The 25,211-nt window shown below is 37.5% G+C and overlaps 1 protein-coding gene across 1 annotated transcript in view; it reads left to right on the top strand.

The window, feature by feature from the left end:
- The window catches only part of LOC135087646 (dynein axonemal heavy chain 7), a 43,415-nt gene extending 18,576 nt beyond the window's left edge, over positions 1–24,839 (top strand). Inside the window, exons 30-65 of the mRNA XM_063982391.1 lie at positions 5,868–6,019; positions 6,116–6,263; positions 6,655–6,867; positions 6,993–7,165; positions 7,435–7,576; positions 7,657–7,770; positions 7,861–7,971; positions 8,039–8,227; positions 8,501–8,730; positions 8,836–9,061; positions 9,217–9,381; positions 11,856–11,873; positions 12,466–12,691; positions 12,837–12,982; positions 13,066–13,261; positions 13,344–13,414; positions 13,703–13,860; positions 13,940–14,093; positions 14,166–14,299; positions 14,387–14,660; positions 14,773–14,914; positions 14,989–15,167; positions 15,256–15,419; positions 15,745–15,886; positions 15,976–16,042; positions 16,133–16,278; positions 16,367–16,519; positions 16,595–16,724; positions 16,821–17,062; positions 17,134–17,290; positions 17,456–17,622; positions 18,119–18,356; positions 18,580–18,731; positions 18,860–18,997; positions 19,197–19,340; positions 24,236–24,839. Coding sequence (XP_063838461.1) covers positions 5,868–6,019; positions 6,116–6,263; positions 6,655–6,867; positions 6,993–7,165; positions 7,435–7,576; positions 7,657–7,770; positions 7,861–7,971; positions 8,039–8,227; positions 8,501–8,730; positions 8,836–9,061; positions 9,217–9,381; positions 11,856–11,873; positions 12,466–12,691; positions 12,837–12,982; positions 13,066–13,261; positions 13,344–13,414; positions 13,703–13,860; positions 13,940–14,093; positions 14,166–14,299; positions 14,387–14,660; positions 14,773–14,914; positions 14,989–15,167; positions 15,256–15,419; positions 15,745–15,886; positions 15,976–16,042; positions 16,133–16,278; positions 16,367–16,519; positions 16,595–16,724; positions 16,821–17,062; positions 17,134–17,290; positions 17,456–17,622; positions 18,119–18,356; positions 18,580–18,731; positions 18,860–18,997; positions 19,197–19,340; positions 24,236–24,442 — 5,808 coding nt within the window. The 3' untranslated portion in view covers positions 24,443–24,839. The remainder of the gene's footprint in view (positions 1–5,867; positions 6,020–6,115; positions 6,264–6,654; positions 6,868–6,992; positions 7,166–7,434; positions 7,577–7,656; positions 7,771–7,860; positions 7,972–8,038; positions 8,228–8,500; positions 8,731–8,835; positions 9,062–9,216; positions 9,382–11,855; positions 11,874–12,465; positions 12,692–12,836; positions 12,983–13,065; positions 13,262–13,343; positions 13,415–13,702; positions 13,861–13,939; positions 14,094–14,165; positions 14,300–14,386; positions 14,661–14,772; positions 14,915–14,988; positions 15,168–15,255; positions 15,420–15,744; positions 15,887–15,975; positions 16,043–16,132; positions 16,279–16,366; positions 16,520–16,594; positions 16,725–16,820; positions 17,063–17,133; positions 17,291–17,455; positions 17,623–18,118; positions 18,357–18,579; positions 18,732–18,859; positions 18,998–19,196; positions 19,341–24,235) is intronic.
- The last annotated feature ends 372 nt before the right edge of the window (positions 24,840–25,211 follow it).

Genomic DNA, 25,211 nt, shown 5'->3' with positions numbered 1-25,211 from the left:
ATCCGCATTAATAGATAATTCGTTTTCTCTACACCACTTACTTATAGTGTTGAGAGCGCCTTGCATTAGACTTGAAATTGTGCTTAGGCAGGGACCTCTGATGATAACCACTAGGTCATCAGCATAGCCTTAAGTATCATAGTTTTTTTTTGCCATCTTAGTAAGTAGTTGGTCTACTGCTAGGGTCCATAAAAGTGGGGATAGTACGCCTCCTTGTGGACATCCTCTTGTGGCAAGAAATTCAAGCTTTGCAGCATTGAGGGTTATGTTTACTACTCGGTTGGAGAGCATGTTTTTTACCCATCTGATGGTGCTTATATCAATCCCTTTTGCCTCCATTCCTTTTAGAATGGTTTCTATAGGGGTATTGTCCAATGCACCTTCAACATCGAGATAAGCACATAGGGCCGTTTGCTTATCCTCTAGGGATTTTTGTACTTTATCGACCAGATCGAGCAGGGCTGTTTCAGTAGATTTTCCCTTTTGGTATGCATGTTGGTTGATGCTTAGTGGTCTTTTCACTAAGTATTTGGCTCTAATGTGCTGGTCTATTATCCTTTTCATGGCCTTCATCAGGAAGGATGTTAGACTTATGGGTCTGAAGGATTTGGGTTGTGAGTAGTCCCTTTTCCCCGTTTTGGGTATAAAACGAACTTTGACCCAATTCCATGGTTCTGGTATAATGCCCCAGGCGTAACTTGCTCTGAATATTTTTACCAGATGCGGGAGAAGTTATTACCTTTTTGTAGAAGAGCAGGAAAGATGCCATCTTCTCCCGCTGATTTAAATGGTTTAAACTTTTCCAAAGCCCATCTAATCTGGTTACGCCTAAAGATATTGGAGGCCTTATTCCAGTCTGAGCATTTAGCCCTATGGAGTTCATCATTCCTTTGGGTATTGCTTTGTGCATTGATTTGGTACGAACCCGGGAAGTGTGAAGACCTAAGGAGATCGAGGGGCTCCATCTCGGTGTTCGTAAATGAGTGAGTTATCTGGCTTCTTTAGTAGTCCAAGATAGTTGTTTGGGGTCTTAGCGAGGATTTTGTGAATTCTTGCTCCTTTGTGAGTTTGTGCAATTTCTTCACAGAAGCATCGCCAAGAGGCTCTTTTGGCTTTTCTGATTTGTTTGTTATATTCTGTTAGGGCCTTTCCGGACTTGTCCCAGTCGCACGGTTAGGCACGGTTGAATATACGACGTGTGATGGCTCTGAGCTTTTCTAGCTTCTTGTTTCACCACATAAAAAACAGACTTTAAAAGTACTACGGTATGTTTTATCTGTGTCGGTATCAACTTTCTAACTTCTTATAAAAATGGTGGACATCAAATTTTTCGTATCGATTATCTCGTTAAATATTCGTCGCATTTGGTTCGTCTTAATATATTTGTGAGGTACATCTCAGGTACTAAATAATGATAAATATTAGAAAACCCTAACTTACCTGCTCGTCCAATTTCAGCATACACCCGCCAACCTGATATCAGGTTGGCGGCTCATTTTGCAATCGTAATTGTTCCCGTCATGGAAGTACAAAATAAATAACTAAAGGTACACCAAGGTACACCTCAGGTAGTAATGGACAACACGCATAAGTTGTAATATTAAGTTAAATTATGACTTAATTTAAAGTTTAGATCACACACATTACACTAGTTTTTATTTCACCTCAATCCATCCAGTATTACCGAAGATAGAGCCTCGAGAAGTTTACGGACTTTTTAAAATTTTCAAAAATTTCCAATATTCGCGCGTGACGTCACAACATGATTTTGCAGCCCCCGCACGTTAACCCATTTACCACTTTTTGTCTTTTTCCAACTAAAATAAAATTTTACCTAACTGACAACTGTTGTTAGTCTGTTGTCATCGTTCAATCACATTTCAAACTAGGCGCTAAAAAAGTAACCATTATTATGCCACCTATTGCCAATTTTGTGCACTATGAAGCCATTTTTACATTTATGCACTTAAATATAAATTTTCTGGAAAAATAACCAAGTTTCTGTCTCTGTGCTCAATAACGAGTAAATAGTCCAGTTATTTGTTAATTTTACTTGGAAAGTTTTCCGGAATTTTTGAAAATTGGTGAATAAATAGATTTCGCTATGTTCTTTCCGAATTTTGTGACCTGGTTTATAGCCGCGCGCGCGGCCCGCCTTATTGAAAAAAATCCGCCTTAAAAAGGTTTTTGACAACTACTTTTTTCATTTTATAATTTTTGGGACATAGACAAGCTAATTTCTTGAGTGGCGACCACGGGCTCGAAGACGTAGCGTGGGCAGGCTTCCTACTAGGTGGACCGACGATCTGGTAAAGGTCGCGGGAAGAACCTGAATGCGGGCAGCGCAGGACTGTTCATTATGAAAAACCTATGAAAAACCCAAAGGCCTCTCGCCTTTGTCCAGCAGTGAACGTCATTTGGCTGTAACGACGAAATAGGAAAGAATGTAACTATCAAAAATCTTCTCTAAGGCAGCATTTTTCCAATTTCGCAACGAGCGCGGCAATCACACTTAACTAACAGACTAACAGAGAGCATAGCGAAATCTATTTTAATCACCAATTTTCAAAACTCCCGGAACACTTTCCAGGTAACCACGTTAATTTGTACCAAACGACTGGACTATAATTAAATTGATATAAAAAGGACATCATCCATTTTGGTCCAAAATCAAAAGTGCCGACCAAAAATTAAAAGTGCTGTATTCTGATAGAATACGTCCGCCTTAGCATTTATTACTATGGCACCAAAGCTGTAGCACCACTGTGCATCGTGGTATTTGAGTTCTAAAAATATATGAAACGACTGACTTTGATCTCTAATACTACGACGCACAGTGGTGCTACAGCTTTGGTGCCATAGTAACAAATGCTAAGGCGGACGTATTCTGTCAGGATACAGCACTTTTTTTTTATTGGCCGACACTTTTGATTTTGAACAAAAAATGTATGAATAGTCGATGACTTTTAGATCTCAAATACTCGACGCACAGTGGAGCTACGGCTTTGGTGCCATAGTAACAAATGCTAAGGCAGACGTATTCTGTCAGAATACAGAACTTTTTTTTGTTGGCCGGCACTTTTGATTTTGGACCAAAAATATATGAAACGTGGATGATGTCCTTTGGTAACAATTTCTCAAAAACAAAAGAACTGGTGCTAAAAGGGTTAAGTGACGTTTTGACATTTGTAGAGGGCCTTGTAGAAGGGGAGGCTATGGTGCTGAATATGGATTAACTCGAGTGTCATAGTAACTTATTAGACTGCTAAGCTTGATGATAAAAAGAAAAATATTTTATTCAATGTACATAGTCTGGTCATAAGTTCTGTCATATGATAATAACTTTTGAATTTTGAATGAAGGTTTCAAAAACATTTTTTACTGAATTAGAATTAAAAAGAAAAAATGTGCGATAGTTCGAATTTTATTGTATGTGTAGTGGACGCATAAAGAAGTCCGAACTGCAGTTGTCACGTTGCATTGCTACGCGCCAAAGCAGATTTTCGTTGTGCTGAAAAAGTTTAGTTTATCTTTTCATTAATTGATAGGTATAGGTGTACCAGAATCTCATGGCAAACAAAAATATTGGAAAAGTGTGTCTTTCATATGGCAAATGTCTATGGCTTTATTGTCACCTGTCAAAGTAAATCAAGTGAACTGTCAATCGCTGCAGAAATTTTGTAATCTCTTCATGCCTATTTGCTATTTTTGTGAAAAAGTCGAAAAAGCTCAAGCAAGTCATATTGTTTTCAATGTGTATTGTAAAATAAGGCATAATTCAAAGTCAATCTTTGATTTTAAAGCGCGTCGTTGAGTTGACAGTAAGTTGGAGTGAAATTGGACACATTTAGTTTATTACCTAACTGCGTCAGAAGGAGGGTTTTTATTACAAGCTTTATTACAAGCTTTATATTGACTTCACTTGTTAGTATGTGTGGGACAAATCTTGCAACTGAAATTAAGACCAGTTCTCCTACACCGATTGAGCTGAAATTTTTTATACTTACATAAGTACGATGACAATGCAATGTTATGGTACCATTGAGCTGGTCTGATGATGGAGTCAGGAGGTGGCCATAGGAACTCCTAAACGAAACGGCGGAAAATCATCGAGTTTGGGTTCGTTGGATTTGTCTTTTCGAGCACTTTGGTGCTAAATGATCACCAGTGCCCAGAGATTGAGAAACTAAAAAGTGTAAAATAAAATTATAATAAAAAAAACTTTCTTAAAAACCAGCTTTATTCTGAAATGCAAGTACTAGAACAAAAAATTTCGAAAGCTTGTAGCGCAAACAGAAAAAAAGAGGAATAAATTCCATGCGCGATACAAGCTTTCGAAATTTTTTGTTCTAGTACAATTGCATTTCAGAATAAAGTTGGTTTTTAAAAAAGTTTTTTTTATTATAATTCTATTTTAAATATTATTCTTATAATAGCTGCTTTATCGGGGGTGTCAGGTGGACCTCACAAATTGGTGCAGAGGAATGGTGAAAATGTTATGACCATGTAAATAAAATTGAAAAAGATTTCATCAAGTAAGATGTAAGATAGAATAATTGAAATGGTGGAAGAGCAATTTATAATAAATACCTCTTTATCTTGATCATCTATTGAAGAAAAGTGGAATCCTTGGAATCGTTTTCTAGTTCTGAATGAAGTGATTAGTTATAAGTATGATACATAATAAAATTAGTTACATAAAGATAATATACGATTTACTTATTTTTCAAGACATTTTTTTAATAATAATTATTACTGACGGGATTGGTACCATGTACCTTAGTTTTGAGTTTCCAATATTTCGGCACTGTTGCAAGCGCCATGTTCACGGAGTAACTAAAGAAATTAAAACCAGACATCGTTCAGATACATGTGCGTTCAAAAGACCTGAGATTTAAAAAAATCCCACGTTTTGTTTAAACAGTAAGCGAAAAAAAAGTGACTTGAAAATGGAATACAAAATGATAATGTATGGTAAATGATAAGTCTTTATCAATGAAGAAGCAGAAGTTCAATTTCATGTGTCCTCCATCTAGGCTAGTTTCCATCGTCACTCAAAGTTTGGCTGCGGTCTCAAATTTGGGCTTAATTGAGGTATTTTTTGGGTGAGAGGCATAAGAACTAATGCCGTTTTATATCAAAAATTCATACTTAAAGGTAATCAACCAAGTACAAAGTATTTCCTTGTATGTTAGTTAGTCTGCCACTCTTTAGTAAGTCCCGAAATCCCCGCTTCGGCTCCCCTACTAACCATTCTAACCATTGTACACAGATAATATCTTACATGCAGCTTTTCATGTTACTACGTCACATTTTCAAAATCCGCGCGGAAAATCGCTCCTAGCGGAAGAGCGCACTTTGAGCTTGAATATTTCAGTCATTTTTAAAGATATCAAAAAAGTAAAAATACAGTATTCATTCTAATTTTTTGTAGTTTTTTTTTGGCATCTTCAACAAAAATTGTGCGCCATGTCCATTAATCATATTTATTTTATTCATTTTTGTGATCATACACCCGCCATTCTGACGTTCACGCCTCCTTGACCGTGCGACACTGGCCACTAAGAAAAAACTTAATTATTTTTCATCGTGGAATATCGTTACTCTTTTGTTTTTTTTCCTCGCTCACAACTCTCGATTTTCCTCGTCTCGATTTTGTAATTAATTTAATCTCGTTTTTACCCCGAATTTCGATATAGTTAATAACTATATCTAAGAGACCATGACACACACAATACACGCAACTTTAAAGTCTATCGAGCCACTACAACATTAATATCAACTTTTTTTATGGAAACTTAAAAGAATGTAAAAATTAGAAATCAAAGGCGCATTCAGGCCTACCTACTAATTTAAATTATTTTTAGTTTTTCTGCGCTATGGGCAAACCTACTCCCGGAGCTAAACTTGTAACTCCAAGATTTTCAAGACATTTTTCATTCTTCTGTATTGATGAGTTCGATGATGAAACATTGAAAGTAATATTTGGAAGGATCATGTTATGGCATTTAGACACGAGGTAAGTAAAATATAAATATTTCGTCATTTTCCTTAATGTTTTCCTTGTTCTTTCCTAACTGAAATATTGTATTGTTTGTTTTGTTTTTCTTTTCAGAGGGTTTTCGAAAGATTTTGACCCGTGCATTGAAGAGATAGTGGGCGGCACTTTAGAAGTATACAAACAGTGCCGACTTAATTTGTTACCAACACCCTCAAAGTCACATTACACATTCAACTTGAGAGACTTTTCTAGGGTGATTTTGGTATGTGAACCGTAGTCAAATAAACATAAAGCGTCAAATCTACTTTATTTCATATAATCAGCTGCACAAGAATGTACACTTTTTTCTGATATTTAACTTTATTACAAGGGACTAAGGTTCAACATTTCTATTTGACATTATACATTGTTGTGCAGCTAACTGTAAATCTTGCTCGTCAAACCCATCCAGCCATTTAGACACAACAATATAAGGAAACAGGCGTAACCAATTCACTTCACCGAAAGTAATTTATTTACCACGTTATGTTCTAAGAATTTCGCTTTTTGAAATCTGAATGATTTCCAGTGAATAGGTTTGGATGTTAATTTTCCGCGAAAATGAAATCTTTATTTATTCGAAAAGAGAGGCGTTAAACGCAATTGGGTTCCAGGGTGTTTTGCTATCGGTACCAGAAGTAACCCCAGATCTGCAGTCTATCAAGCGGCTTTGGGTGCACGAATGCTTGCGAGTGTTCTCCGACCGACTTGTAGAAGAAGCCGACAGGCAGTGGCTGGTGCAATGTCTACGAGAGGCCACCGCACTTCACCTCAACGATGACTTCGATAAAATGCTGTCTCGACTGCTAAACAGTCCTAAAGAAAAGGTATTAAATAATAGCAAATACACCACAACACAATTATATTTTTCTCCCATTTTTTTTTTGGGATGGCCCGCTGAAACGCGCAGGGCTTTTCTTCCATTATTCCATGTATTTTTATTTGCCACTAGATCACAGATCTACACCTACGTAAGCTGATTTACTGTGACTTCGCTAATCCGAAAGTGGATACACGGTTTTATATGGAAACAACAAATATGGAACATTTGAACTCTACTGTTGATGCTTTCCTCGTAGAATTCAATAATATGTCAAAAAAACCGATGAATCTCGTACTGTTCACGTAAGTTATTTATTTATTTTCACACATTTACACCATCATTACAGATACATAGATATTTTAAACTTTTCAAAGTTTCAGTGCTGAAATAAAACTATCACTGCTATAAAGACCGCAACTGCTGTTTTCGTAGCGCCTAGTGCGGATATCATGATAGCTTTCAAAAAGCTCATTGAGACTGTTCTGTTTCTGAGAATAAATACATTGTACTTAACTGATGTTTATTTAATAAAATTAACTGTCTTGAATTATGTTTATTTCTTAACATAAAGGTTCGCGATCGAGCACGTTTCGCGTATCTGTCGAGTGCTGACGCAGCCGCAATCTCACGCCCTCCTTGTAGGCTTGGGAGGATCGGGGCGGCAGTCCTTGACTCGCCTCGCTGCCCACATTAACGAGTATGACCTATTCCAGGTACACACATAATAATGAACAGGATATAATAACGTAAACAATTATTTTTTGGCTAATAATTATTGTATTGTTTGTAACAGGTTGAAATGAGCCGAACATACGGTAAGACTGAATGGCGTGAAGATTTGAAAACTCTATTGAGAAAATCTAGCACTCCAGATTTGCACATGGTCTTCCTCTTCATAGAATCACAGGTCTGGTTTAGCTACTTATTTATATTTATTTTAATATGACATTTTAACTCTCCATTAGAAGGTTCATAGTAAAAATGTTTTTGTAACCAGATCAAAGAGGAAGGCTTTTTAGAGGATGTCAATAACATGCTGAATTCAGGAGAAGTGCCCAATATTTTCGGCGCGGACGAAAAGGCGGAGCTTTGCGAAAAAATGCGCGTGGTAAGTATTTATACACACGCATATTTCTTTGTATTTGATTTTGATTCTTATAATATTTTACTTGTAGATCGATCGTCAACGCGACAAATCCCTTCAAACTGATGGCAGCCCGACAGCTCTGTACGCGTACTTCGTGTCCATAGTGCGCGATCAGTTGCACATTGTGCTCGCCATGTCGCCCGCCGGCACTTCTCTGCGCACGCGCATCCGCAAATTCCCGGCTCTAGTCAACTGCTGCACTATTGATTGGTTCCAGGTAAGTTCAGTTGCTACTGATTAATGAATTAAAGGATCTGGTGAAACCAAAAGTTGCAATATATCTGACAGATAAGTTCCTAATAGGTCATATTAGACTTGTTAGGATGCAGTGAAACAAGCTTTAAGTTGTTGTTCAAATTGGCAGATATGGTAAATGCTAGTAAATTCTGTAAGTCCTATGAGTCAGCCAATAAAATTGGGGATGAATCATGAAAAGTGATCTACTAAAAAGATTTTGTTTCCCTTTTACTATGTGCCTAAATTGCTCTAGGAATGGCCACCCGATGCCTTGCTCGCTGTCGCTACTCGGTTCCTGAAAGATGTAGAGCTCACTGACCTGGAGCGCGAGACCGCGATCAAGCTGTGCCAGATGTTCCACACGGATTGCCAGGAGCTCTCGCGGCAGTTTCTGATGAGGCTCAAGAGATACAACTACGTGACACCCACTGCTTACTTAGAGCTGATTAACATGTTTAAGTCACTGCTGGGAAAGAAACGCACGTAAGTGACTACTTTAGGAGATATTGGTACATACGTCAAAATCGAGATTACACCTTTGTGCCTTATTGTCTATGCGTAAACTCTTTTGACATCATTTTTCTACAGCGAGCTATTATCGAGCGAGAAGCGATACATCACTGGGCTGGACCAACTGGCCATTGCAGCTAAATCTGTTGCTGCCCTCCAGAAAGCTCTCGAAGTATTACAGCCCAAACTAGCAGCAGGTGCAGCGGCCGTCGCCGAGACCACCGCTAAAGTCGAGAAAGAGAAAGAAGGCGTTGCACTTGTAGAAGCTGAAGTGTTGGCTGACCAGGCTGCTGCGGAGGAACAGGTATATCACCATGAACTAATCAATTGCTATAATATCAATACTTATTCAAGGTTTTATTGCTCCAATGGCCATTTATCATTTTAACAGGCATAACCAGCCAGAATATCTCCACTTTTATGATAATGTTACTGTATGTTTTTCTAACCCTTTCGTAGGCAGCTGAAGCCCAAGGGATAAAAGACGAGTGTGACGCCGATTTAGCTGAAGCTATGCCAATCCTAAACTCGGCGTTGGCTGCACTTGACACCCTCACTCCACAGGATATCACTTTCATCAAGACCATGAAGAGTCCTCCGCGAGGTATCAAGTTGGTCATGGAGGCTACAGGGTTGCCAACTCTACGTATTTTTACGTAGATCTACGTATTTTAAGCCTTCCTTTCAAACCTACGAACTTTAGTCCCAGAATCTACGTATTTTCTATCAAATTTGCCCCCCTAGACAAACTTACACTCAACACATCGCGTCAAAACAGTGGGTCTAGTAGACAAAGTGCAAATTATAATCGCAAACCAGTCGAAAAGTGGTCGAAAAGCCCCTTTTTTGTATGGAGTTTTGACGGATTCGATTTTCGATTCGATCAAAAAGTGCGTTTTGTCTAGGGGGGCAGATGGGTTATTATGAAATTTGAAATGTGACGTGACGTGACTGTGTGTACAAACGGTCAAAGTGAATCTTCACTATAAAAATATTTCGAAGTAAGATTGTGCTTAGATTTCGAAGGTATTTCGAAAATAATACACAATAAAGTATACTTTACTACTTTTACGGCCGAATACTGAAACGCCATTTAAATATTTGACGGCTTCTCAAATAGTTAAGCAGCTCCTAAACTTACGTTTCGCATACTCAAAACAATATCTGAGCAGTTCTCAATTTGTAAGCACCTCTCAAATTAAGTTGCACTTAAACGCCACTCAAATGAATTTTCGCCTAATGAAACGCCATTCAACGCTAAGCATTACTCAAACAACTGTCAAATCGGCTTAAGCAGCTGTTAAATTTGAGAGTGCTTGCGCGGTATCTTAAATCCTATTCTTATACCTAAATCGACCTAAATAGTGGTAAATAATGTGTGTCATCGTTATCATTTCTTTCGAGCCTTGAGGAAATACCTAGATCTATCGCAGGAACGCAATAAGGCTGAACGCTATTGAAAAATATTATTATAATGACATGCAATTCCGAGCGAGGTTCCGCGTCTCTAAAGAAACGGTGTTGTTTCTGGATTCATAATTTGGAAGCTCTTTGAAACCCCTCACCAAACGCCATACAACCAGTGGACCAAATACTTATTATAACCCTACTGTTCTACGCAACGGGAAGTTATGAACGTGTACTAGGTGATATCTTCCACATCTAACAGCCAACTGTGCATCGTATAGTGCACGAAGTAACAACCAAAATAGCTGCTATGAAATCGCAATACATAAACATGCCTATTTCTGAGGAATAAGGGGACATTGCATAGCAGCATTTCCAAGGGTTGTTGATAGCGATGGGCGTTATTCGTTATCACGGGTTATTAAACGAGTGATCAGCCTGACCAGTGATCACTCGTTATCCAGAAACGCCTAAACTAGTTTTTTTCTTAACGTCATACAACGTTAGAATCTCTTCGTTATTCAACACGATTGTTTCCACAACGCTCTAAAGCTAAACTGAATTAACACTTAAGCAAACAACATAAGGTAGATGTTTGGTTGACATAAAAAATAACGTGTTTCCCGCTTCGTTATGACAGATTTGAGGACAACGTCGTACATTGACGATTCTTAAACATATTTTTTGTAACCTAAAGGAGTAAAGCGAGTAATGTATGGTGTCTAATTAATAAGGATCGTAACGAAACGAGTGCGTGTGCGAGTGAGAAAGCCATAGGACGTTAACATAAGTGTGGATGAAATAGGTATAATGTTCGTCGTACGTTAGATATTCAATTGAATCTGAGTCTTATTCTGAAGGTCATAAGTTCCTAAATGTCTTGCAGCTAACCAAACACCTAACGTTATAATTATCACGCTTGCTTGAGAGTTGTGGAAATAACTTCGTTTAAAAAAAACTAGTTTTGAAAACGTTATTCGTGATTCGAAAACCGTCGCGTTTAGTTATTTCAAAAACCCATAACGACACATCTTTAGTTGATTTGTCAATTTGATGCTCTGTCAACAATGATAAATGTCAATTGTGATTACGTTTCGGTCCACGATCGCCACTTAATAGATTTCAACAATAAAAAGTATCACTTTAAAATTATTTTTTTAATTAAATAAAAATGCAAGCATTAATTTTTTATATGACAAAACGAGATTTATACATAATAGAAACTAAAAATAAACTGTTCTATGTTAAGTTGATTGAGTATATTTCCATAAAAGACAATACATAAACAAACGATGCTGCGTGTAATGGATAAAAAACGCAAAGTTATCATTTGTGTAAATGAAAACATACTTTTTTTGGTAAATGTTGCCATTATGTAATCATTTGAGAGCTGCTTAGCTGATCACGGCTTCAAATCCGTTAAGTGGCGTTTGAGAATACCATTTAAAATTGAAGGATACTTAAATTTAGGAGCCCGTCAGCTGAGTGAAAGATTTGAGTAGCGTTTCAGTATTCGGCCGTTAGGGTAATATAAATTGTCGTTACTTTTACCTACCCCTACTCTCTTCATTTCATTCAGAAAAAAAAGTACGTAGATCTACGTATTTTCTATAAGGAAATTGTACCAATTCTACGTAATTTTCTAATCTGTCCTACGACTTTTTCAAAATCCGAGTTGGCAACACTGGGAGGCTATATGTATATTAAAGGTAGGCTTACAATGCCTATTCAATAGGTAATCGGTTTAATCGTAAGTATAATCTTGTACCAATGTACCTACATAATTTCATATTTAAGTCATGCTAGTTAAAACAGGCTTACGAGGACAGCCTGCATTGCAAAAAGTTCTTCATGACTATGCAACTAAAGTCGTCATGAAGTAAATAACGATTGTAAATATCAGACTTATTTATTCTCTTATTTTGACCATAGAGAATGCAACTTTCAGGAATGTAGCTTATTATGTAATTTTCTTTCTTTTCTATGCTTTAACCAGTGGGATGACCCGGTAAGTATTCTTATTTGTAGCGGATACTTTCAGTATCGCCTAAATTAATTACACGCTTGTTGTTGTTAAATGTTGTCATTATATAATAATTATGTCACCAAAATATTTCGCTGATATTGGATGAATATTTCAATATGTTAACCTTCCGTCTTACCAGCAAGCCGAAGAGTCTCTAAGACGGCGCTTAAGTAAAGTGATTCACTTAGAAAGTGTGGTAGATAATAAATATACTGCTTCGGTTTGGAAATTCTTTAAAAGTTACGGGTTTAATTTCATTTTGTATAACCATGCAGGAAGTGAAACCAGATAAAATACCTAATCCATCTGGAGTGGGTACGGTGGAGGACTACTGGGGTCCTTCAAAGAAACTGCTCAACGACATCAAGTTCCTGGAGTCCCTACAGAATTATGACAAGGATAATATTCCACCGCCCGTGATGAAGAAGTTGATGGCCACTGTAATGCAAGACGATGGCTTTGTGCCGGAGAAGATCAGGGCTGTGTCATTTGCAGCTGAAGGTAATAATCGTTTATTTGTAAGCGCCAGTCTGTCTTTTGTCAACAAAAAAGGTTCAGGACATATTGTGTAGATATAATGTAATGTGCTATGGTTAAAAGCTATTAAAACATTATAATCTTGGATTCGATTATGATTCGATATTAGGCATGTGTAAATGGGTTATCGCGATGACCAAGTACGACAAGGTGGCTAAAGTAGTGGCGCCAAAAAAGCAAAGATTGGCAGCCGCTCAGGCTGTGTATGACAAGGCCATGGCTGCCCTAGCAGTCAAACAGGCTCAGCTCAGAGAGGTATGCAATTCTTTGAATCTTACAGTGAATAATAAAAAATGTGCTGTGTGAAAGCATATGTTCTTAATCTTTGTTGTGTCTAGGTCCAACTGAAATTGGGTAAATTAGAGGACGCATTGGCTGAACAAAGTAGGCAGCAGAAAATGCTTGATGACGAGGTAATGGACTGCAGCAACAAGTTAAAACGAGCTGAAATGCTTATTTCTGGTCTCGGAGGCGAGAAGACAAGGTGGACGCAAATTGCAAAAACACTGAGAGAAACTTACAACTCTCTAACCGGTAAGTCAAGAGTTACAATAGCAGGCAATATTAACTCATGTTTCGTGATCATTATTTAGCTGAATAAATAAACTTGTTTCAGGTGACATATTGATCGCAGCTGGAATCATTGCCTACCTAGGACCATTTACAGCATTTTTCAGAATTAGTCAAGTACGTCACCTTTGTACCAAGATGCTAAATATGAAATTACTTGGCTTCGTGAAAATGTGATCCATTTCGGCCGTTTGGTGTAGTGGTTCAGAACGGACTACTATGCCGAGAGGTCCCGGGTTCGATTCCCGGCCGGGCAGAAATTGAAATGATGAATTTTGATTTCTGTGACGGGTCTGAGTGTTTTCTATGTATTTAAGGTACAAGCTTTGCTTAGTTTGGGGCTAGCGGCGCAGTGTTAAATGTCCAAGGATATTTATTTATTTATTTATTATTTACGTTTTTTAGGTGATCAAATGGGCACAAGCTTGTCACGACTGTGGAATTGTCTGCACACTAAATTACAGTTTAATCAAGTCGCTAGGTGAACCTGTCACCATACAGCAGTGGAATATTGATGGGTTGCCGGCTGATGACTTCAGTGTTGAGAGTGCTATCATACTCATGTAAGATAAAAACAATTAGGTATCTTACATTAATCATTGTGATTAAGCATGCAAATAATTACTCCTTTATTCTTTAAAGGACTGCGCGTCGATGGCCATTGATGATTGATCCTCAAGGACAGGCTAATCGATGGATCAAAAACATGGAGAAACCTAACAACTTGTGTATAGTTCGTATGACGCAAGCCGATCTGGGAAGAGTTTTGGAAAACGCTGTCCAGTTTGGGCAGCCGGTGAGTAACATTTAGTAAAAAACTAATATTCTACTCAAATTGTCTCTGACACTTCGTAAAATGTTCTTGCAGGTATTGCTAGAGAATGTGCTTGAAGAGTTAGATCCGATGTTGGAACCTCTACTACAGCAGCAGACTTTCCGACAAGGAGGCGCTCTATGTATCAAAATTGGTGACACGATTGTAGAATACAGCAAAGACTTCAAGTGAGTTCTTGAAATTACTTAAAAATGGATTAAAATGTTTATGTAGATATTAATTTGGTAAAAATAAATAATCAAATTGAATCTCAGGTTATACATAAGTACCAAGTTGGCCAACCCCCATTATCTACCAGAGGTAGGCGTTCGGGTGACTTTGGTCAACTTCATGTTAGCCAAAGATGGCTTGCAAGCTCAGCTGTTAGCTCGTGTGGTGGCACGTGAAAGGCCCGACCTTCAGCAAGCTAAGGCTGACCTGACCACGCAAGGAGCCGAGCATCGGCGGTTACTGCAAGAGATTGAGAAGAAGATTTTGAATGTACTGTCTACTTCTGAACACTTGTTGGAAGACGAAGAGGCCGTGCAGGTAAGGTCTACTATCTCTTTTAAAGCAACTTCCTAAGACATTAGATAATAAATAAAATATATTGACATAAATTATATTATTATTTGTTGATGTTGTGGTCTTGTCGTGCTAGATATTGAACTCTGCCAAGGACACTTCGAATGAAATCAAGGAAAAACAGGTGGTAGCAATGGTAACGGAGAAAGCCATTGATGAGGCCAGGGACGACTATGTGCCGATTGCCGTTCATTCTACTAATTTATTCTTCCTTATAGGTAAGTTTTAATGATGTTATTTGATTTTTTTTTGCCTAATATTTGATACTAATAAATGTATTTGGTTTATTTAGCGTCGTTGGCTAACATTGACCCCATGTACCAGTACTCACTTGGCTGGTTTGAAGGTCTTTTCACAGCTGCTATTGATAACACAGAGAAGGTGGACGAAATCCCAGAGCGTCTCGCTATTTTGCGAGCATATTTTACCTACTCGCTTTATGCTAATATTTGCAGGAGTCTTTTCGAAAAGGTATTTGATTAATGTGTTACACACTGACTGTGACTATACGAGTATATTTTCAATTTTCTATTTCTGCAATGTATATTTTTATCCTCAGGATAAGCTAGTATTCTCCTTGTTATTAACAATTACGATAGCAGTAGCAGAAGGTCGCTTGGAACAGAGTGACGTGCTTTTCCTACTGGGTGGCGCTCAACCGCGCCACGTCGTGCCTAACCCAGTGGCATTCCTTAGCCCACAGAACTGGGCAGAATTTAACGGGTAAAGTAATTTTACATTATTATTTACATCTATAATTACAGCTGTATTTATCACTCTCGTTTTTTAAAACACTGTGTTGTACATGAGCTAGGTTAGGTATCAGTTTTTAATATACAGTCAGCATCAAATAAGTCGTGACATTCAAAATGGCAAAATAGTTGACAGCAAAACCTTATTCTAATTGTAACAAAGGCGTGTTGGCAACCTTTTGGCTACTAATAAAATACAAACTATTTGACGTTGACTGTACATGGCTAAAACAATTTATGCGTGTAGCATGGCATTATATTATTCCACATGGAAAAATATTTGTATTTGCACTTAGGCTCAACGAAATTGAAAAGTTCACTGGAATTCTGGATCATTTTATAACCAAAACCCCGGTCTGGGAGGAGTACTGTAATACGCCGGACCCACACAACCAACCTCTGCCTGCTCCGTATAATACGAAGCTAAACGCTTTTGAGGTTAGTATTAATTGCTACGAAAAATGATTTATCTCTGCTGCTAAAAATATTGAGTTTCTTAAAAATCTCACTACTAAAATTAATTTCAGAAATTGATGGTTCTTCGTTGTTTGCGTCTTGACATGATGGTTCCAGCTGTGCAAAATTTCTGTGAAGGTAGGTAATTAATAACCTTGTGAGTTGAATGGAACCTTTTCTTTCAATTTGATTTCTTTATTTAATACAACTTCTTCCCCAATTTCACAGCTCAAATGGGTCGACAATTCGTGGAGCCACCGTTATTCGACCTCGCGTCATCTTACTCCGACTCACATTGTTGCATACCTCTACTATTTGTGCTGACTCCGGGTTCAGATCCTATGGGCACTTTACTTAAGTTTGCTGATGATCAGGTACAAAAAATATTGTACCAACCATTGGTTTACCAAACTCCTCATTCAAAAAACTGATTCACAGAAGTTGTTATTATTTTCATTGTAGGGCTTTGGTTCCTCTAGACTATTTTCCCTATCACTTGGACAAGGACAGGGGCCAATCGCGGTCAAGCTGATTGAAGACGGAGTACGAAGTGGCACATGGGTTGTGCTTCAGAATTGTCACTTGGCTAAGAGCTGGATGCCCATGCTTGAAAAGGTAATAAATAACAATACTCTTATTCTTATGTTCACAATATGACAATGTGGTATTTTAATATTTACCTTTCTTCAGATTTGTGAAGGTTTGACTCCAGATAACACACATCCAGACTTTAGATTGTGGCTGACGTCATACCCTGCTGAACATTTTCCGGTATACGTGCTTCAAAACGGTGTAAAAATGACAAATGAGCCACCGCAAGGTACTTACTGCTTTAGTGTCCACTAAAACTAAATATAAACGATTTCTATTTTTAATAATATTTACCACAATTTACATACGTGATATTGTTTTTCAGGTCTTCGCGCAAATATTGCTCGTTCCTACCAAAGCGATCCCATAAACGACCCCGAGTGGTTTGAAGGGAACAAGCAACCGGAGGTGTTCAAAAAGCTTCTCTTTGCTCTGTGCTTTTTCCATGCCGTGGTGCAAGAAAGGAGGCAATTTGGTCCTCTCGGGTGGAACATTCGCTACGAATTCAATGAGACAGATCTCAAGATCAGTGTCACGCAGCTGTACATGTTCCTCAATGAGTATGACGTAAGTACTTAATAATTTAGTTAGTGTGAACGTTTTCAGTTGTCTTTATGATAAATTGATTTTGATTACAGGATGTTCAATTCGTGGCACTTCGTTATTTGACTGGCGAGTGCAACTATGGTGGACGTGTGACAGATGATTGGGACAGAAGGTGTCTCAACACAATTTTATTTAAGTTTTATAATCCGCGAGCTATTGACGAGGACAAGTATCCACTCGAGCCTACAGGTGATTTGATTCCACGTTTTTCACATTAAGGTCTATGGTGAGAATGTAACATGACCATTTTCCGGTGTTTTTAATGTATGTAAGAACCTTTTAGCTGTGTTCTTCGCGGCTGCAGTAGATAGATTTCAAATTAGTTCACAGTTCATACTATATTGTTCGATGCAGGCATATACTACATCCCTTCACTGAGAGAGCACGCGGACTTTATTTCGTTCGCGCGGTCACTGCCTGTGGCCACGCCGCCGGGAGTCTTCGGGTTCCATCCCAACGCGGACATCACCAAGCACTTCCGCGAGGCTAACGAACTCCTCAACACGTCTATACTCACGCAGGTGACATGAAAGGCTATTCATCTTAAATTACTAGAATCTAGCTTCATTGTTTTCAACATCTTTAACATGAATACCTACCTATCTTGTTTCACCGATAGTTCGTAAGTAATAATTTTGAATTATTTTAGCAGTTGTATCACCAGATGATGTTACATTTTTTAATATTGAATAGTATAGGTAGGTACCTACTAATTTGTTGTAGAATTTGTAGTTACATAACCCATGTATTTTTGTTTCATTCTTCATCGCTGGATTGGATAAAAGGATCGTGCGGTAAGTTGGAATGTATTTCGAATATTCATAGTAAATTTGTTAAAAACCATTTCATTCTAATGCATATTCATTTACATGCATTCTAGGATCTATGGCAAGGGTATTTGGTGAGTAGAAATACTTGATTTGATTTGTGTGGCTTCTGTGATGCATGACTGTGTGCTCTAATTTTCTCTTGCTTACTCTGTAACAGAATGCATCATAATTGTTTCCTTAAAACCAGGATACTATGGCGGCGGGAGGAGGCGGGGCTACACCAGAACAGCAGGCGATGGCGATAGCCGAAGACGTGCTAGCGCGGCTTCCAGCTAAGATCCTCTCTGGACCGTCTCACGAGGGTGACATCAAGCCGGCCGACATGACGCCTATGTCCATCGTGGTCATCCAGGAGGCGGCGCGATATGACAAGCTTGTTAACGTGGTCCGTAGCAGCTCCAGAGCTGTTATTGGTGCTGTGCAAGGTATAGCAACCTAAACATAAAGCTAGACAGAGCAATCCTAGTCCTAGCTAACTGTAATACAAAACTTAGCCGAGTTTGGTTTTAGAAATTACTTTGTATTTTAGCTATTTTTCCTTCACTGGCATGTTTAATGAATGTTTAAACTTTGTTTTGGTCAATTTGCTTTCGATATAGAGTATCTAATGATTTTATTTTGCTTAGCTTCCATGGTATATCTTGGCAGGTGTGAGCGTGCTCACGGACGTGACGGAAGAAGTTCTAACTAGTATGGTGCGAGGGCGCATCCCAGCTCTGTGGGCTGGCAAAAGTTATCCGTCGCTGAAGCCACTCGCTGCCTACGTCAATGATTTACTGGCCAGGCTTGCATTCTTACAGGTCACAATAAAAACATTAGCTATAACTTGTCATAGATATCTCTTGCTTATATCAGTATTGACGGCCTTACATTTTACACATTTGCAATACTGGAAATTGTTTAAACAAATTAATTTATCATTTGTTAGCATTGGCATCAGCATGGCCCACCGGTGGTGTTCTGGCTCTCGGGTTTCTACTTCCCGCAGGCTTTCCTCACGGCGGCGCAGCAGAGCTACGCTAGAAAATACAAGATACCAATCGATCAGCTTGCTTTCCATTATGAGGTAAAATTTGTATGAAAGAAATTAGCTTTAAGGTATTCTGTAGGTAAACAATTTTCTTTATCGTCGAGATCTTACTCAACTATGAGGCTTCCCTGATTTAATATTGGTTTAGTGGTGCCTAATATTTTGGGTACTTGGTGTATACGAACATTTGTTTTGCTTTTTAAAGTCCTAATCTATTTTGAATAAAACATGCTAGGTGCAACGTTCGTTCGTACTTGAAGAGTGTCCGGACGAGGGCGTGTACATCCGCGGGTTATTCCTGGAGGGCGCGCGCTGGAACATGGAGGACTACTACATCGACGAGTCGCTGTCCAAAGTGCTCTACGACGAGTTCCCGCCGGTAATATAATTGTATATCTAACTAGACACTTACTAAAGCCATTTAAACTCAAATTTAGGCCCCTGTGAAACGACGCTCATGTAACTAGCCCTTTATAAATACGCCTGGTGTAAACTTCTAACTAGTTATAACTGTGCCCTTGAAAACTGTCATCATCTTCAGCCAGACAAGTCTTTTCTGAGCCCGCAAACTTGAACTGCCCTACTGTGCCTGCACTGCTCAAGTATGAATTTCATATTTCATAAGTCTACCAAATCTTAGTCTAAACTGAACAAAAGACTTTACATAAATTAGGGGAGAGTTCGGTATATTGTACCGCCGGGTAAATTGTACCACCCTCATATTTCGTAAAGTATTTATTGAATGTCTTTAATTGCAACACTCAGCGATACACAACTAAAATCAATTAATATCGGCCATGTGGTTTTTGCCGTGACAACAAACACGTGTGTTTTATTTTGAAAAGTATTTTTTCATTGTTTTCAAGTAACTTTTGACAATACATGTTTAGATTGTAATTTTGTTAAATTTAATCACAGGGTGTTTCTAATATATTATTTAGAAGCGTAAATTAGTGTGGATTACAATTATTTGAAACATTTTTCGGTATTTATAAGCTGTATTTTTTACCGATTTTTTAAAAGCACTATCACCTAGTCGGCTAAATTGTACCACATCAAGTTGTATGGAACTTTGCCAAAGGATTTTGAATTTTTTTTTTAGTAAATCATATTTTGAAGTTATAATAGGGTAGTTATGTTTGACTAACAATCAATGAAAGCAAAAGACTGGCAAAGTAGATTAGGTACAAGTGTGCGTTACGATAATTGGAATTACAAAACTTGTACTCAAAATCGTGATAACGTGTAAAACAATATCGATTGTCTATGTTATTAACTACTGTTCCTCTTCGTTTCCTAATTTGTTAAGAATGTATCGTATAATATTTTGCCATAGTTTTTTTAAAGGCTTGAAATTTATTGAAATCCAATTTAGTAACCCTGTGGTACAAATTATCGAACCGGTTGGCTAAATTGGACCGAAGCTCTGAACTCGTACTTTGTTGATTTGTGATAAATATACAACAATCTATTTAATTAATACCTTTGAAATAGTAAGTTGAATAATGTATCTTTTATTATATACCATGGACATTAGCAAAAACAAAAGAAAACTATGTGTAAAATGGGATTGAAAAAAACTGGTCCAAATTAGCAGACTCTCCCTTATATTTCTCGATCCTGTGATTTGTCGTATAGCCTGACCAAGAACATAAAAACCCTCGCCATGTTGCGGAAAACTAATGGTACTAATTTCTTTTAATGGCAACAGTAACTGAAAACTTCATTGACATGTCACCTTGCATGTCAGTCTATTGTTGTCAAAGTGTAAACAAACTTTATTTTAAATGTGTGCAATTGATTTTGTGAATTAAATTGCTAAAATATTTTTATAGTCGTGAAAGAAAAGTGGTTCACGATGTGTTAATGTATTTGTCGAAGAGAAATACTAAGGGTTCGGACAATATTTTCATTGAATAATGTTTCCGACAAAGGCTGTCAAATTGACTGACATGTTTATGGTATAGTACAGTCCACTATGAAAATTTGCTGTAGTCTGTTTCAACTACCTATTTTAAAGTTTTTTGTCACTTTCTAAGTGTTGAATTTTATGGAATTGGGAAAGAAGTACCGAGTTTGAAGCGTTCATGAGCAGACATTGCAGTTGAATATTTAAGTTCTGAATTTGATTATTGATGAATAATAAAATAAATCCTACTAGCTCTATTGATGGTTTCATTTAATTTATTTAAACCAGGTTACCTTTAATAATATTTTTCGTTCATTTATGAAAATATCAAATTAGCCCGTAATCCTGAATCCTGATACATAAATTTAGCCTATTAATTTAACACATGTACGACTGTACTCAGTGTTGCACTATCAAATGCAATTGAAGCGCCTCTATGCCAGGGTTTTTATGTTCCTGGTCAGGCTATAATACTGAATTTCCACCAATCATAGACTTGAATCTATACTAACTTATTTAAATGGAGTTTAAACTTCATTTTGGAGAAAAAAGATTAGGATTAGAAAGTAATTAATCAATATGCGCAGACAGTTCCCATTCATCTTAGTAAAACTTCGATTCAAATAATTACTGACATCAAGACAACACGGGCTGAAACATCGAGAATCTATGCTCTACGACAACTTCCCGTCGGTAATACAGACAGAGGACAGGATACAATAAAATACGTAGGTTGGCAGCAACCATGAGCTATTTCTGTAAGGGCGCGCGCTAGAACGTGGAGGACTTCAGATGACTGTAATAAGGATATTAAACTAGACGACATAATGGCCGGTAATAACGTTTATTATTCGATAGAGGAAGATGATGTCAAGCTCAATGGGAAAGCAAGCAAAATAATGTGCATGTGGATTGAGTGATCCTTGCTTCAATCTTAACAAAAATCGAGGAAGTTTTACTTAAAATATGTTAAAACATTGCGATGAAGTTTAAAAATTTGTTAAACCTAAGATAAAAATGTTATGGCCAATAAATAGGAGCACTCATACCGCACGCTTTAAGAAAACGTCAATATGTTTATTTCAGAAAATAAAGCCTTTCCACTTCTTTTTATAGTATTGAAAAATTGTTAAGAATATGTTAAAACTATTAACAAATTCAGAAATTCCTTGCACGTCCCGTTCCAAAGTTATGACGATTATTTAGGATCACTCACACCGCACACGGGCCGTATGAGTGCTCTTCAAAATAATGACTTTTTATTAATAAATACGTTTTATTTCTGTTGGGAAATGTGTGCAAACTGACGAGCGAATTTGTTAAAGAATAAGTGTGACAAAACTTAAAAGCTGAAGGAATAAATTAACCTTTATTCTTTCCTCCAATATGCCGTGTGAGTGATCCTTACTTTTACCTCTATCTGCTCATATGTAGTTCGTAGGCAGACTGAGATAGTATCTAAAATTGTTAATTGTTTTTAACAATTATTTGGCATATATTTTGCTTTTATTAAGCTCATAATTTAAGAAATATCAGGCTTAGATGATTCCTAAAGAGAAATGTTGATTAGGGTACATATGATTTTTTATTTTGTGAGACTGTTCCGATTCGTCAGACGTGACAATGCAAAACCAATGCAATCTAATATGTAGTAGGTTTAGGGGCCTCCGCTAAAACTCGCGGGGGGCCGTCGCCGCGGTCGGCAGTAGCGCGAGTTTTAGTGGTTTACCCCTACATCTTGAATGATAGAAATAAAGAAACATTACAATTGTTTATAGGATTGAATTCAAATTTGACTTGTAATATGAATTGAGAAAGATACTCACGGTTTTATTTAAATAAATTACAAATTTCTCAACAAAACTGTTTTTTTTTTTGGTTGGACTATAAAATACGATAAAATAATATTATTAAATCTCACATGTAAACTTCTGATGAATCGAAACAGTCTTTCAAAATAAAAAAATCATACGTACCCTAATCAACATTTTCCTTTAGGAATCATCTAAGCCTGATATTTCTTAAATTATGACCTTAATAAAAGCAAAATATATGCCAAATAATTGTTAAAAACAATTAACAATTTTAGATACTATCTCAGTCTGCCTACGAACTACATATGAGCAGATAGAGGTAAAAGTAAGGATCACTCACACGGCATATTGGAGGAAAGAATAAAGGTTAATTTCTTCCTTCAGCTTTTAAATTTTGTCACACTTATTCTTTAACAAATTCGCTCGTCAGTTTGCACACATTTCCCAACAGAAATAAAACGTATTTATTAATAAAAAGTCATTATTTTGAAGAGCACTCATACGGCCCGTGTGCGGTGTGAGTGATCCTAAATAATCGTCATAACTTTGGAACGGGACGTGCAAGGAATTTCTGAATTTGTTAATAGTTTTAACATATTCTTAACAATTTTTTAATACTATAAAAATAAGTGGAAAGGCTTTATTTTCTGAAATAAACATGTTGACGTTTTCTTAAAGCGTGCGGTATGAGTGCTCCTATTTATTGGCCATAACATTTTTATCTTAGGTTTAACAAATTTTTAAACTTCATCGCAATGTTTTAACATATTTTAAGTAAAACTTCCTCGATTTTTGTTAAGATTGAAGCAAGGATCACTCAATCCACATGCACATGCAAAATATTATATTGATGTATGGGCAAGAACAATATCAAAGAAGTAATGAGGTAGAAGAAAAGTATTTAAGCTTTAATGGATTTAGAAGCTTAAAGAGCAGCTCAGCATCAACAAGATTATCTACGTCAATGATCGTTTGGATATTGAAGGAAAACCCTTTCCGAATCATTTTATAGATTATGGAAAACTTTTTCATTTTGATTGGTTTACAGTTTTATAACTCCAGTTTCCCGTAACATGGAAACTTTGTGAAAGGCGTAAAATTGTTAGTTCAGCGTGGTGGAAGCGAGCACCTCTCTATTGATTAGGGAAGTTTCTAAGTTTGTTATACAAGTTTTACCTCGCGTCGAAGCCTGCCTAATTCCGTCAGTCAAGCCTTATTCTGTTCACGTACCTATCTGGAAAGAGCTCGAGCCTCGACTTAATGAAGTATTTTACCTGATTTTTCAGGAAAGGTATTCCGGGTAAATCTCAATCTCGTTCTCATGCTTTATTTAACGCTAAAAATATTTCCATAAACTCTCCACGAGATAGAAAATCGATATTTTGGGCGATACGTAAAGGGTACCTATGCTTTTTATTAATATTGGTTGGGCCGTTATGAAGAATTTATCTGAAAATTAATTAGTGGGACCATTCCCACACTGTAATTTTATTCTTCTGCAGCCAGGACTATCGCACTGCTTGAAAGACTCAAGTCATTGTTCGTTTACAGGTATGGCTCATCCCCATGAAGCGCGAAGACATCCCCCAAGACATATTCTACAATTGCCCGCTATACAAGACCGGCGAGCGGCGTGGGGTGTTGTCCACCACCGGCCACTCGACCAACTATATCTTGTTCATGCGTCTGCCCACTAAAATGGACCCAGACCATTGGATCATGCGGGGCGTGGCTTTGCTTTCGCAGCTTCCATTCTAAGCAACCCATAAACTTTGCAACAAGAAGAGAAGTTTACACAAAAAAACAACTTTGACGATCTATAAAATGTGAAAAGACAAAGGATCTTTAATGTCCTTGTAATGCATCTCACGGGTTAAAGGGTCATAGTTTTGACCCAAACGTATCGCGTATTCAGGGTGCACTCGGGACCCGTGTCACGTCGCCACGTGAGCGAGCGCCTTTATTTCGCTTTTCGCTACTCTTTGATCCGCCTCCCCAAATTCATATCCTATAATTTTACTCTTTATCTTCGCTTATTTATATCGCCTTTAAAATAACCGGAAAAGACTTTGTAAATATATTTTTATCATAACTTGCCTGTATATTAGTCTAGTCACATTGTGATAATTTTTATTATTATGTTAGTATCTTATTGTCATGTCATATTATTTTAATTTAATAAATTATAATTACTAAAAATATTTCTTTCATTATATCAATTTTAGAGGAACGAGCCGTATTTAGCACGTAATTTACGAGGAAACCTTTCGTACCGTTGCGTTGCGACGATAAAAGTTTAAGTGCAAATGAAAATTTCATTGTAACTTCCACAGTATACTAGATTGATAAAGGACACTATTGTTTTCCCATTCACTTAAAATCATTAATATATTTTGCCTCGCCTTTGTTTGACTATGCTCAATCACGAGCCGACCCTTCATCACCATGCAGTGTGCCCGTTCCCCGGACAAAAGCCCGGGCGCTCGCGGACAATCGCCACTAATCCCGGCCGAGCTCTCCGGAGACC

This window comes from Ostrinia nubilalis, chromosome 3 (genome assembly GCF_963855985.1).
Source record: "Ostrinia nubilalis chromosome 3, ilOstNubi1.1, whole genome shotgun sequence".
In the NCBI taxonomy this organism is placed as follows: domain Eukaryota; kingdom Metazoa; phylum Arthropoda; class Insecta; order Lepidoptera; family Crambidae; genus Ostrinia; species Ostrinia nubilalis.
Note: the sequence above shows the minus strand (reverse complement) of the source record. Positions and strands in the feature narration are given on the sequence as shown.